Raw genomic sequence first — 13,736 nt, forward strand, 5'->3', positions numbered from 1 at the left:
AATTGGAAGAATTTTCTTAGTGATCTCAAGGACTAATAAAAAATGATATAGGGGAGCAAGGGTTGTGAAATATATTAATGCAGACCCAACCACCAGCTTCCCTTCAAACATATGGTAAGACACCACAGGTAACCCCATCATAGGTTAAATTCAAATTTTAGTTTTTAAATCAAATGATTTTCCAAGGCATTCCATTTTACATCAAATTGGCACCTAGGAAAACCAGCTGATTGAAGTATAAGGATTTGTTTCATGTTAAAACAGTCAACAACACTGAGAAAAAAAGCCAATCAACAAGTCACTGTTGCTTTTACAAGTTAACAAGCCCATATTCTAAATTTTGAACATGTCCTGCTCTATTTAACAAAATCCACATGCCTACTTTCACCAGCAAATTGCAAGCTAACCAAAACAGTTTGACTGCATTATGCATTATGGCAATTTTAACCCAACACTATGAATAATTTTTATGATTCAAAAGTGACGATGCTATGAGACTTATCTGATTTTTTAATAGGCAAACCTTTTTAGATTTCTTTGTGAGTACTTTAATGTGGTAACCTTAAGCTTTCTTTATTTATAGTTTGCATTTAACTTGCAGATTTGTTTTACTTTTACCACTCAAGGATTTATACAGTTGTTTCAGTTTAGGTTTTACATATGTAAGTGATAATATGATTATACCAATATACTACATTTGAATTACTTTTTCTTTTGAATTGAGTAGGCTAATGAAGGATGCAAGTGTTTTTAAATTAGTATTATTTAGGTAGAATGTCTTTGCCAAAATTCATCTAAACTTATATTTTAGAAGTTCAGGCTTACGTGTCTAAAAAATTTATACTCCTCTCCAAAATCTTAGCAAAGGAGAAAAATCTTAGCAAAGAATCACATCTTTTTGAGTCAGAAAGGTACCTTAATGATTAACTTTTTAAAAAGCCCCTCATTTCTCAAATGAAGTAACTGAAGATTATACAAATAGATTTTGTCCTCCCACTGAAGAGAAAGAGTAGAATACATCAATTTATTCTCTCTGTAATGATTTCTGAAATCTTTGTTAGATTACTTCCATTTGGATCTACCCACTCTAAAATCTTTCTAAAACTTTATGACCATTTTCTTTGGCCTTCATAAGCAAAATAATGTGGTAGTTAATGAGTTTTTCTGCCAAGGCTGACTGCATATTTTTGCTAAGGTTTCTTTGCATTCTGATTCACCTTTTTCCTTTCCAACCCAAATCTGAGATGTCAGAAGACTTTACTCAAGCCTTCTAGTTTAGAGGGTTGCATAAATGATGAAGTCCCTCTGAGGCTGAGGAATGCCACAGTTATTGGCCCCACTCTGCTTGTCACAATGCAACCTCAGTAAACGCAATTGAAAACTACTTTTATTTGAAGGCCATTTGACAGAGGGGGAGAAAACACATTACTCTTTCAAGGCCTGTGTATTTTCCTGGGAGAAGCCTGCCTATGAAATTTGTCCCTTTATCCTTGGATAGCAATTTGGGAAATATCTTTTGGCAGTGCGGTCTCCTGAGTGGTTTCTGCATCTCCAGACCACAGCAGTGATTCACAGAGCTACTCTGTATCTCCCCCACCTCCCTCCTGCCTCCCTTTTAAAGACGGGAAGGCTGTTTCATGCTGCTGTGCTGAAAACATTCTTTTCTGGAGGCTGAGGAAGAAAATCTGCATATTTCAGCAAAAATATTGAGCTATTTTCACCATCAATGTTTAAGGAAAGAAGTGTTTACTAATATCTGTGATTATGCTGAGACACTACAAATAAGAAACAGACAGGACTGTGGGCTTTTTCTTGAAACAAGATTCTTTTCTAATGTCCCTTACTCACAGGCGGTCCCAGAAATTCAACAAGGTTACTTCTATCTTCATCAGACAGATCAGCTATTGCACTACAGCTGGCTCATACTATCTTCAACAGGACTGTCCGTCACAATAGACTAAGAAGTCTTATTTTTCAGGATTAAAAAAATGAAGAAAAAGGCAACATAATATTTATGATTTTCTAAACACTCTGTATGTGTGTGTGTGTGTGTGTGTGTGTGTGTTTCAGCCTTCTAGTCTCTACAAGTCATCGCCACTTTGGACCTGCCCATGGGCACCATGAACACCTACTGTCCTCACATCCCTCTGCTTGGATCCGTGGGGATGCTCCTTACCTATAAACAGGTTCCATTCGGTGTCGAGATCGGCTTGATTTGCCAGGCAGCCCTTCATGACGTTGAGGCAGTAGTTGTTGCATGGTCTCACTGCGGGAAGTCCTCGACAATAAGCGCAATATAGCATCTTCATGAGGGCACGGATGCAGCCTGGGGTCGGGCTGACCTAAAGATTAATTGAAAGAAAAAACAGTCAGAAATAAGAAGTATGGAAGGGGACAAAAAAGAAGTGACTCATTTTCTCCTTGAAAATGAAAAACAAAACAGTGAAATGACGCTGATAAACCTTCAATAGCTGGGCAGCAAGCTAAAGGAGCCATTAGAATCTTAATCCTTGGCAGTACTTAATCTTGAAGTCAGTCAATTCCTCTTTATTACTTCTGTTCAGTATAGGAATAATCATTTTTCTTGAATTGTCCTTGCCAACATTTTGATATCTATGTCATTGCAATTTAGCCCTAAAACCTAGACACTGTTTCAATGAAATAGAACATGCAATGAGATAATGCATGTGAAAGCAATTTCCAAAGTTAACAGCCCCATAAAAATGAAGGTATTATTAAAGTTTAATGTGACACCTTTGGAAAATTTTCCAACTGGTTATTTGACCCTGTTTCTAAAGGAGGTTGGAGATACACTTCCTTTGTACATAACTTTTTAAAAAGGATCAATATCAACTTGTCTGGGATTTCTGAGATCCAGGCCTGTTGAAAAGCAGTGGAACTGCCAAGACATCATCTTCAGGCATCTGAAGCTTTGCAGTTCTGGGAACTTTGGAAGATGGATCCCGGGTTGAATATGAAGAGAAATCCTTGCAGCAATTCAGAGGAGCTACTAATCCACCTATAAAGAAGTGCTATTTGACTTGAATACAATAAGCAGTGAATGGTTCTAAGTTGATCAATTCTAAACCAATCAGGTCTTTTTTAGACCCACTGAAAATTCCAATTTGACTTTTAAGAGGACAGAATATTTAAAATGGAATGAACCAAAACCAGAAAAAAAATTACAGAAAGCCCTTTTTCATGGCTGGATACAAACATTGTTATTTAGTCACTAAGTCGTGTCCAACTCTTTTTAGTCCTATGGAACTATAGCCCGCCAGGCTCCTCTGTCCATGGGATTTCCCAGGCAAGAATACTGGAGTGGGTTGCCATTTCCTTCTCGAGGGAATCTGCCCGACCCAGGGATCCAAACCATGTCTCCCGCATTGCAGGCTGATTCTTTACCACTGAGCCACTGGCGAAGCCAGATACAAACATTTGTGACATATTTTTTGGACATTCCATATAACATTGATGTTTTAGTCAAGTAACTACCTGTTTCTGCTCTTGTGCTCTTGCTCTGAAGACAAGTCTAATCTGTATTGTTTGGATCTCCTGGAGAGTTAGAGTCTTATTGGACAGACCTGGGCCCCCAGGTGACAATTACATGCCTGGAGACTTCAGAGACTGACAAAGCATGATGCCAATGTAAAGATAGGGCAGTAAAAGGTATTTCCATATAAATGGATATCTTCCACTATCACAGCTTATCTCCATCATTTTATCCTTTGCCTAGGAACCATATTTGAGGTTTCTAATGCAAGATTTTGGTTTCTGTAACATTTTCTTCTCTGGTGTACACTGTAAAAAATTAATAAACAAAAACCTCAATTAAACAGAGTTGGGAGACCAGAAGGGGGAGCTCTCACACCTGCAACAATAGCAGAGACAAGGACCCAGCCAATGAAAAGCCAAGGACTCTATTTACTAGAACAGAGCGTCCAACTTCCTTTTCTCCTCCAAAAAAGTGCCCTCCTTCCTTTTCTGAATTGAGTTCTCTGTTGATCCTGAATAAACCCATCTGTGCTGGAGAAATATTTGTCAGTCTATTTGATTCAGACCAAGAAAACTGACAAAGTCCCTAAGTTATTATTTCAAGAAATGAAGCCATCTGTTATCTATCTATCATCTACCTATCTATGCACCAAAAGCTCCTGTTATCCTTTAAAATTTTTTTTTGTATTTTCTTTCCAAAATTTTATGAAAATTTTCTTCACTGATTTTTTTTTCACACATCTCTCTCATCCATCCATTAATCCACCTTATTTTTAATGCATTTCATAGTAAAGGATTATCCTTTTGATTTTTAATTTTCCTGATAATTTAATGTTGGCTTTAATGAAATAGAATTAACCTAATCAATGATAGAAGGTTAGCACCTTAAGTAGTCCAAATCAAATAAGCACAGTAGAATATAATTGGCCTTTTTATGTTAAAAAAAAAAAATTAAGAATGGATTAGTATGTGGACATGAGGCTGAGTGAACTCCGGGAGTTGGTGATGGACAGGGAGGCCTGGCGTGCTACAATTCATGGGGTTGCAAAGAGTCGGACACGACTGAGTGACTGAACTGAACTGAACTGAATGCTAAGATTTATTTTCCAAAAACAAAACTAACAGAAAATGAGAACAAAAGAGAGGAGTCTGGTGACTTTTCTTCTGAGCTCATATCAGTACCACCATATCTACTCCAGATGGGATTGCTGTTGTCCAATTCCTGAGTAGTGTCAGCCTCTTTGTGACCCCATGGACTGCAGCATGCCAGGCTTCCTGCGTTCGATCCCTGGGTTGGGAAGATCCCCTGGAGAAGGGAATGGCTACCCACTCCAGTATTCTTGCCTGGAGAATCCCATGGACAGAGGAGCCTGAAGGGATGTTGTCCATGGGGGTCGCAAAGAATCGGACATGACTGAGCAATTAATTTTCACCTTTTGAGGTAGGATATTTTGTGGAAAATGCCAAATTTTATCCACAATTCGGCAGAATTTTTTTTAAAATACTTTATGCACGTGTATCCCACATCATTCACAGAAAATAGAAAATTCTGTATGTGAAATTCCAAATCCTTATACATTTTCCTTATTTGGTATGGTTGCAATCCTACAAACCATTGTTCATAGCACTTTAATTTGCAGAGCCTTGCAACTACTCTCCTGACCTGATGCCTTTCTCCAGAGACCTACCCTATTTTCACCCAAGGTGGCTAAGCCATTTCTTCCTTTGACTCTGCTTAATGTTTGATTTCCTTGTCACTGGTGTTATATAATGCTTTGCCATTTCTCACTCAATGTGCCAGTATAAAGCCTAGTTATTAGGCACTCAGCAGTGTCTGACTCCTTGAACCCCATGGACTAGTCCACCAGGCTCCTCTGTCCATGGAATTCTCTAGGCAAGAATACTGAAGTGGGTAGCCATTCCCTTCTCCAGGGGATCTTTCTGACCCAGGGATTGAACCCAGGTCTCCAGCATTGTGTCAACAGCGGGGATGCAAACTTGACACCTCTTGGAGGGGATGGACTCTTTCTCAGGATTATACCCTGCACCACTCTGCATAACATGAACATCATTGTAAGGTGTTATGATTTAGGTACTCAATAAATGCTTCTTCAGTTGAACTCTCCACTGTGGCTCTCAATTCCCTGGCCACATTGATATTCAAAGAAAAAGGGAACAAGATAGTTTGAAACATCTTAGCATTCAATTGTTGCTTTTAACTCCATTTTCAAAGGTTATTGATTGTATTAATTCCAAAGTTTTGTGGCATTTGTGTGTATGTGTGTGTATTGGAACTAGGGCAATTTTCTCAGTCTGACATTTCAGAAGAGTCTCCAACTCAGAGGAGCAACCAACAGAGAAAATTGAATATCCTTAATAACCTAAAAGAACAATGTTGTTCAAGTTAAATGTGGCTTTCTCAGTACTCTAGGAAATGACTTGCTTCCTGGTCAAATAAAGGGCATTTGAAGAAGAAGAAAACAAAGTGTGGAGGACAGAACTGAAACTTTTATGTTCATAGACCATATTTTTTGAAGTGACACAACTGCATACTTGAATTAAATTTTTTAAAAAATGAATCACTTCAAACTGAAGACTTTCAGAAGTAAGCCTTTGAAAAGAGGTCGTTTCAAATGCCAATTGCATTCAAATACCAATAGGCGATGCCTATTTTTAAAATGTATAACAGTATTTTATAATTGTGCTACTATTCTTTTTTTTTTTTCCTTTGCACCAGCCATGAGCATCCCGTATCATGCATCGAACCTGGACTGGTGATTCATTTCACATATGATAATATACATGTTTCAATGTCATTCTCCCAAATCATCCCTCCCTCGCCCTCTCCCACAGATTCCAAAAGACTGTTCTATACATCTGTCTCTCTTTTGCTGTCTTGTATACAGGGTTATTGTTACCATCTTTCTAAATTCCATATATATGCATTAGTATACTGTATTGGTATTTTTCTTTCTGGCTTTTACTTCACTCTGTATAATAGGCTCCAGTTTCATCTGCCTCATTAGAACTGATTCAAATGTATTCTTTTTAATTGCTGAGTAATACTCCATTCTGTATATGTACCCCTTGTGCTACTATTCTTAAAGATTATTTTAATTTCAAAATCAATATAGACTCATAAGAAGTTGCAAAACCAGTAGAGTCCTGGGTACCCTTCACTCACCTTCCTTCAATGGAAACATCTCATAAAACCATACCAAAGCCTCATAGACATTTCCAGGCTCCTCTGTCCATGAGTATTCTCCAAGCAAGAATATTGGAGTGGGTTGTCATGCCCTCCTCCAGGGGATCATCCCAACCAAGGGATCGAACCCAGGTCTCCTGCATTGCAGGTGGATTCTTTATTTATGAGCTATCAGGAAACCCCACTGTTGATGCTGCTAAGTCACTTTAGTCGTGTCCGACTCTATGCGACCCCATAGACGGCAGCCCACCAGGCTCCCCCATCCCTGGGATTCTCCAGGCAAGAACACTGGAGTGGGTTGCCATTTCCTTCTCCAATTCATGAAAGGGAAAATTGAAAGTGAAGTCGCTCAGTCGTGTCTGACTCTTAGTGACCCCATGGACTGCAGCCCACCAGGCTCCTCCATCCATGGGATTTTCCAGGCAGAGGTACTGGAGTGGGGTGCCATTGCCTTCTCCACCAATGTTGATACATTGCTGCTAATGAATTTATAGAACTTATTCAGTTTTCATGATTTTTTAAGCCTGCGTTCTTTACATGTGTGTGCATGTGTATACTTCTACACAATATAATCCTATGTATGGATTAGTGTAACCACACCACAGTCAACATACAGAACTTTTCCATCACCATAAATGCACTCTGTTTTGCTTCTGACCCACCCCTTGTCCCTATCACCAACCAACCACTAATCTATTTTTTCACCTTTATGTCTTTATCATTGTAGGAATCAACTAGTATGTAACATTTTAAGCTTCATGTTTTTTTGAACTGAGCATGCCTGAGGTCCATCCAAGTTGTTGCATGTATTCATTCCTTTTTATTTGCTGAGTAGTATTCCATTGTTTGGATATACCAAATTTGTAGAACTCATCACTCTCTGAAGGATATGTGGGTTGTTTCCAGTACTTTGCTATTAGGGTTAAAGCCTCTATAAGCATTCTTGCAGAAGTTTTTGCATAAACATAAGTTTTCATTTCTTTGGGATAAATGTCCAAGAGTGCAATTAATGGGTCAAATGGTTAGTGTGTGTTTAGTTTGACAAGAAATTGCCAAACTATTTTCCAGAATAGTGAAGTCCTCTACATTTCCACTAGCAATATATGAGAGATCCAGTTTTCTTCATATCCATGCCAATATTTGGTATTACTACTATTTTTTATTTTGGTCATTTTAATAGGGATATTATCTATTTTTAAATTTATGGTGAATTTCCTCTGAGTAATATCTATAGTGGGATTTTAACTTCAGTAGGCTCTAGCAAACATCAGATATAAAATGATTCACCAGTTGGTCTCTAGAAAATATGAAACATTAAATGAACAATAATTCTGAAATAATAGATATATCTGTATATTTGGCAAGACCAAAATGAAGAAAGGAGTTTAAAAACCCATATTTAAAATTTACAATAGAATAAGATCTCAAATGTATACATCTTATGAACTATTTAAAAAAATGCCTCCTAAAGAAAACTGTGCTCATTTAGCAACAATAACAGAGAAGGCAATGGTACCCCACTCCAGTACTCTTGCCTGGAAAATCCCATGGTCGGAGGATCCTGGTAGGTTGCAGTCCATGAGGTCTCTAAGAGTTGGACACGACTGAGCGACTTTACTTTCACTTTTCAGTTTCATGCATTGGAGAAGGAAATGGCAATCCACTCCAGTGTTATTGCCTGGAGAATCCCAGGGACGGGGGAGCCTGGTGAGCTGCCGTCTATGGGGTCGCACAGGGTTGAACATGACTGAAGCGACTTAGCAGCAGCAGCAGCAACAATAAAGAATGCAATTCACCTTAAGAAACCAAATGTTGAGTTTTTTAAGTTGGTAATGTGAATTTTGACTATTTAAAAAAATGTATCGCTAACTTCCTAGATATTCAAAGCAGACTGGGAAATAAATTTAGGCAAAGGAATAAATTCAGATGTTTATAAAAGTGATTTCCGATTTCCACTTGGAAAAATACAATAATGTTTTTAAGTGAAGAAAAAAGAAGTTCACGGTAACACATTCTTTTTTTGTAATTATTAGTATTTTCACCTAAATTTTACATGTTGTCCTTCACCACTAGCATCACTTTGTCACAAATTTACAATATTGGGGTGGCAGGGGGACGGGTAGAGAATAGCCAATGGTTCTTACTTTGTTACCCTACTCCTGGGAAGACAGACTCAACATTGTGAGTAAACCAAATGAGATTTCAGTATGAAATCCTTACATTTTGGGTTTAGTCCTTCTGTTAATATCTTTTGATGTGGTTTATTTATAATGAAATTATTTAGAGTTGACTAGTTTTGAAGAATAATAATACTATTTGAGGAGTAACATTACAATTTACAACGAGAATTCCTTGTAAAATTACTGAAAAAATAAATAACATATAAACAATTGATCTCTTAGTTTATAAGCTTGTAGTTTTTGTTGTTGTTTGTGTTTCTTTTCAAGATTTTTTTTTAATGTGGACCATTTTTAAAGTAGTTATTGAATTTGTTACAGCATTTCTTCTGTATTATGTTTTGGCATTTTTGGATATGGCATGTGGGATCTTAACTCCCTGACCAGGGATCGAACCTGCCCCTACTGCATTGAAAGGCAAAGTAAAGTCTTAACCACTGGACCACCAGGAAATTTACTCTATGTTTCTTTTTAAAAAGGAATACAAAACAAGTCCTTAATAAATCTGTATTGGGATGTAAACTAAGACTTATCTACCCGGATAGCTATATGTGTCAGGATGTTATAGCAAGTAATTCTTATGTTTTCTAAACGTGATTTGAGGCATAGCATACCCTTAGTCATATAATAACAATTCATTTAAGGTCTTTAATATACTTGAGATTTCTGTATCTGGGGCAACATTCATGCATTGGTGCTCATATTAGCAATTCCTAACAGTAGCCAATGTAAAACAAGATTTTCTCTTAAAGTAGTTTTAAAAACCAAGAAAACATGTGAAAGTGATAAATCTTTACTTGAACATATAACCTCTCAAGTGCTTGTTTCTATGGAAATCATACAGTCACAATAATCAAATAAACATGTATGTCAGAATACAGTGAGATAGGGCTCTCAAAAGTTGAACAAGTTAATGTAAAGGAATGATTTAACTAGAATAAGTCAAAAATGCTTTTGAACAATAGTAGATGCTATCATCCACAGGTGATAACCAATAGATTAAATAATGAGATGTTTTTACTCATCATCTTAATATATTAGGAGATATTGAAGTATCTTCTGAAGGCCTCAAGAATGATTAAGTTACATTCAAATTAGTTTTCATGTTAACCAAGTTTAATCATAATTCTTTTAACAATCAGCAACCTGTAAATTGGCTTTGTAGTAACTTCATGAGAATTTAAATTTGCTTCTTCTTTGTTCACTCATGCAACTTTCATTAATTCAACATTTATGGTGATGAGTGTGAAGAGCTAAAGAGTGTCTTGATGAGGGTGAAAGAGAAGAGTGGAAAAGCTGGCTTAAAACTCAACTTTCATAAAGCTAAGATCATAGCATCCAGGCCCATAACTTCATGGCAAGTAGATGGGGAAAAAAGTAGAAACAGTGACAGATTTTATTTTCTTGGGTTCCAAAATCACTGAAAACTGTGACTGTAGGCATGAAATTAAAATATACTTGCTCCTTGGAAGGAAAGCTATGACAAACCTAGACAGTATATTAAAAAGGAGAGACATCACTTTTCTGACAAAGGTCCTTATAGTCAAAGCTATGGTTTTTCCAGGAGTCATGTACAGATGTGAGTTGGCCCATAAAGAAGGCTAGCACTGAAGAATTGATGCTTTCAAACAGTGGTTCTTGAGAAGACTCTCAAGAGTTCCTTGGACTGCAAGGAGATCAAACCAGTCAATCCTAATGGAAATCAACCGTGAATATTCATTGGAAGGACTGATACTGAAGCTGAAGTTCCAATACTTTTGCAACCCGATGCAAAGACCCAACTCACTGGAAAAAAATCCTGATGTTGAGAAAGATTGAGGGCAGTGGGAGAAGGAGGCGACAGAGGATGAGATGGCTGGATGGCATCACTACCTTAATGGACATGACTTTGAGCAAACTCTGGGAGATAATGAAAGACAGGGAAACCTGGCTTGTTGGAGTCCATGGAGTCTCAGAGAGTCGGGCATTACTTACCCTGAACAACAAGATGGGGAAGAATAAAGAGACCTTGTACCAGTGTTGGGATGCTCAGAATACATTCACTTCCAGGGGAAAAAAATGCTTTGTATTGGTAACTGCCTTGTAAAGGGAACCCTAAAAAGGTCATTTGGCTCAAAATTGGGAAGTAGGGATGAACACAGAGATGACTTCTGAAGAAAGCCATGTAATAGCAAGATCAGCATGGGGGAAGGGTGACATCACAGAACGGTGAAGTAGGAAACTCCAAGAATCAGACCTTCCACTGAAGCAACCATGAAACTAGCAAAAATTGACCAAATCACTTTCTTGAAACTCTAGAATCTAACTAGAAAAAAAGAACTCATAGCAACTAAGCAACTAAGAGCATGCTTCAAAATAAAGTGGACCACTATCACAACAAACAGCCCACTCAAAAATGGACTGAAGACCTGAATAGACATTTCTCCAAAGAGGACATACAAATGGTGCCTAGGCACGTGAACAGATGTTCAATACTGTTGGTTATTAGAGAAATGCAAATCAAAACCACAAGGAGATATCACCTCGTACTGGGCAGGATGGCCATCATCAAAAAATCCATGAACAGCAAATGCTAGAGAGGGTGTGAAGAGAAGAGAATCCTCCTACACTGTTGGTCAGAAAGTAAATTGTTACAGTCACTTCAGACAACAGTGTGGAGGTTCCTTAAAAATCTAAAAATAGAGCTACCATATAACACAGCAATCCCACTCCTGGGCATATACCCAGAGAAAAACATGATCTGAAAAGATATATGCACCCCAATGTTCACTGAAGCACTCTTTACAATAGCAAAGACATGGAAGCAACCTAAATGTCTATTGACAGAGGATTGGATAGAGAAGATGTGGTACATATATACAATGGAATATTACTCAGCCATTAAAAAGAATGCAATAATATCAGTTGAAGCACCATGCATGAGCCTAGAAAGTGTCATATTGAGTAAAGTAAGTCAGACAGAGGAGGAAAAATATTGTATGACATCCCTTATATGTAGAAAGCAGAAAGAGACTCACAGACTTAGAAAAATGAACTTATGGTTGCCAGCAGGAAGGGATAGTTAGGGTCTTTGGGAAGGTCACGTACACTCCGCTATATGTAAAATAGACAACCAAGAAGGACCTCTTGTTTTGCACATGAAACTCTGCTCAATGTCATGTGGCAGACTGGATGGGAGGGGGTGGGGGAGAACGGATATATGTATATTTTTGACTGAGTTCCTTTACTGTTTACCTGAAACTACCACAATGTTGTTAATCAGCTATACACCAATGCAAAAGAAAAGTTTAAAGTTTGGAAAATAAATAAAACAGACTGCTAAATTTCAGTAAAAAGGCATTGTTAAATCTCAAGTCTCAAGAAATTTAAAATGACTGCAATCATACAACATATCTCCTCTGACCAAAACAGAAGAAAACTGGAAATTAGTGTCAGAAGGAAAACCTGAAATTTCACAAATATGTGGAAACTAAATCAGACACTCTTATATGACCAAGAGATTAAAGCAGACATCACTAGGGAAATTAGAAAATAATTAGATAAAAAACAAAAATGCAACATGCAAAATTATAACCACCAATGCCTATCTTAAAAGAAAATATCTCGAATAAATAACTTAAAGTTAAACTTTAAGAAACTAGAAAAAGAAGAGGAAATCAAAACCAAAGTTAGCAAAGGGAAAAAACCAATGAAGATTGGAGTGGGGATAAGCAAAATTTTGGTTTTAGTTCACTTTTCTTTTTCTAGTTCCTTAAGGCATAGAGTTAAGTTTTTTTATTTCAGATCTTTATTTTCCCAGAAGCAGGGAGTGAGGCATGGGATAGTCTTTCCTTCTGAGCTTCTGGAAAGAGTCAATTCTTCTGACACCTTGGCCTCAGATTTCCAGTCTACTGAACTGTGAGATAATACATTTTTGTTGTTTTAAATCATTTCATTTGTGGTGATATGCTATGGTAGCCCTAGGAAACTAATTTATATACCAACACATTAGATAACTTTGATGAAATGGACAAATTCCTAGAAACATACAACATACAGAACTGAATCAAGAAAAAATAGGAAATGTGGAAGAAATCTATATCAAGTAAAGAGACTGAAATAGTAAACAAAGACTCCAAACAAAGAAAAATCCTGAACCAGATGGCTTCACTGGTTAATTCAACCAAACATTTAAAGAAAATTTAGCAAAAATCCTTCTTAAGCTTATTCCCAAAATAGAAAGTGAGGGAATATTTCATAACTCATTCTAAGAGACTAGCATTACCTGATACCAAAGCCAGACAAAGACATAATAAGGAAAGGAAGGTATAGAGCAGTACACCTTTTAAATGTAGTTTTAAAATCCTCAACAAAACACTAGTACACTGAATCTGTATTAAAAATATTACAAACCATGACCAAGTGGAATTTATCCCAGGAATCTGAGGGAAGTTCATCAAAAGAAAATCAATCAATATAATATACCATATTCATAGAATAAAGGAAAAAATGCGTGCAATCACTTCAATCAATGCAAAAACAGCTTTTGACAAAGTTCACCACTCTTCCATGATAATACTTCCAGAAAACTAGGAATATAAGGGAACTTCCTAAATGTGATCAAGGGGATTTATAAAAATACACAGCTGACATCATGCTTGATGGTGAAATATTGAAAGTTTTCTCCCTAAGATCAGGGACAAGACAAGGAGGGCTGCTTTGGACTCTGCTATTCAAGACTGCACTGTAAATTCTACTTAGAGTCAATAGGCAAGACAAAGAAATAAAAGGTATCCAAATTGAAAAAGCAGAATTAAAACTACCTTTATTCACAGATGACATGATCCTATAAATAGGAAATCCCAATAACTTACAAAAAC

The 13,736-nt window shown here is 37.1% G+C and overlaps 1 protein-coding gene across 1 annotated transcript in view; it reads right to left on the reverse strand.

The window, feature by feature from the left end:
* Nucleotides 1-13,736, reverse strand: part of GPC6 (glypican 6) — a 1,277,347-nt gene that overhangs the window by 391,164 nt on the left and 872,447 nt on the right. Inside the window, exon 4 of the mRNA XM_055426553.2 lies at nucleotides 2,177-2,342. Coding sequence (XP_055282528.1) covers nucleotides 2,177-2,342 — 166 coding nt within the window. The remainder of the gene's footprint in view (nucleotides 1-2,176; nucleotides 2,343-13,736) is intronic.

This window comes from Moschus berezovskii, chromosome 13 (genome assembly GCF_049115385.1).
Source record: "Moschus berezovskii isolate FMDL1 chromosome 13, NW_MosBer_1.0, whole genome shotgun sequence".
Classification (NCBI taxonomy): Eukaryota; Metazoa; Chordata; class Mammalia; order Artiodactyla; family Moschidae; genus Moschus; species Moschus berezovskii.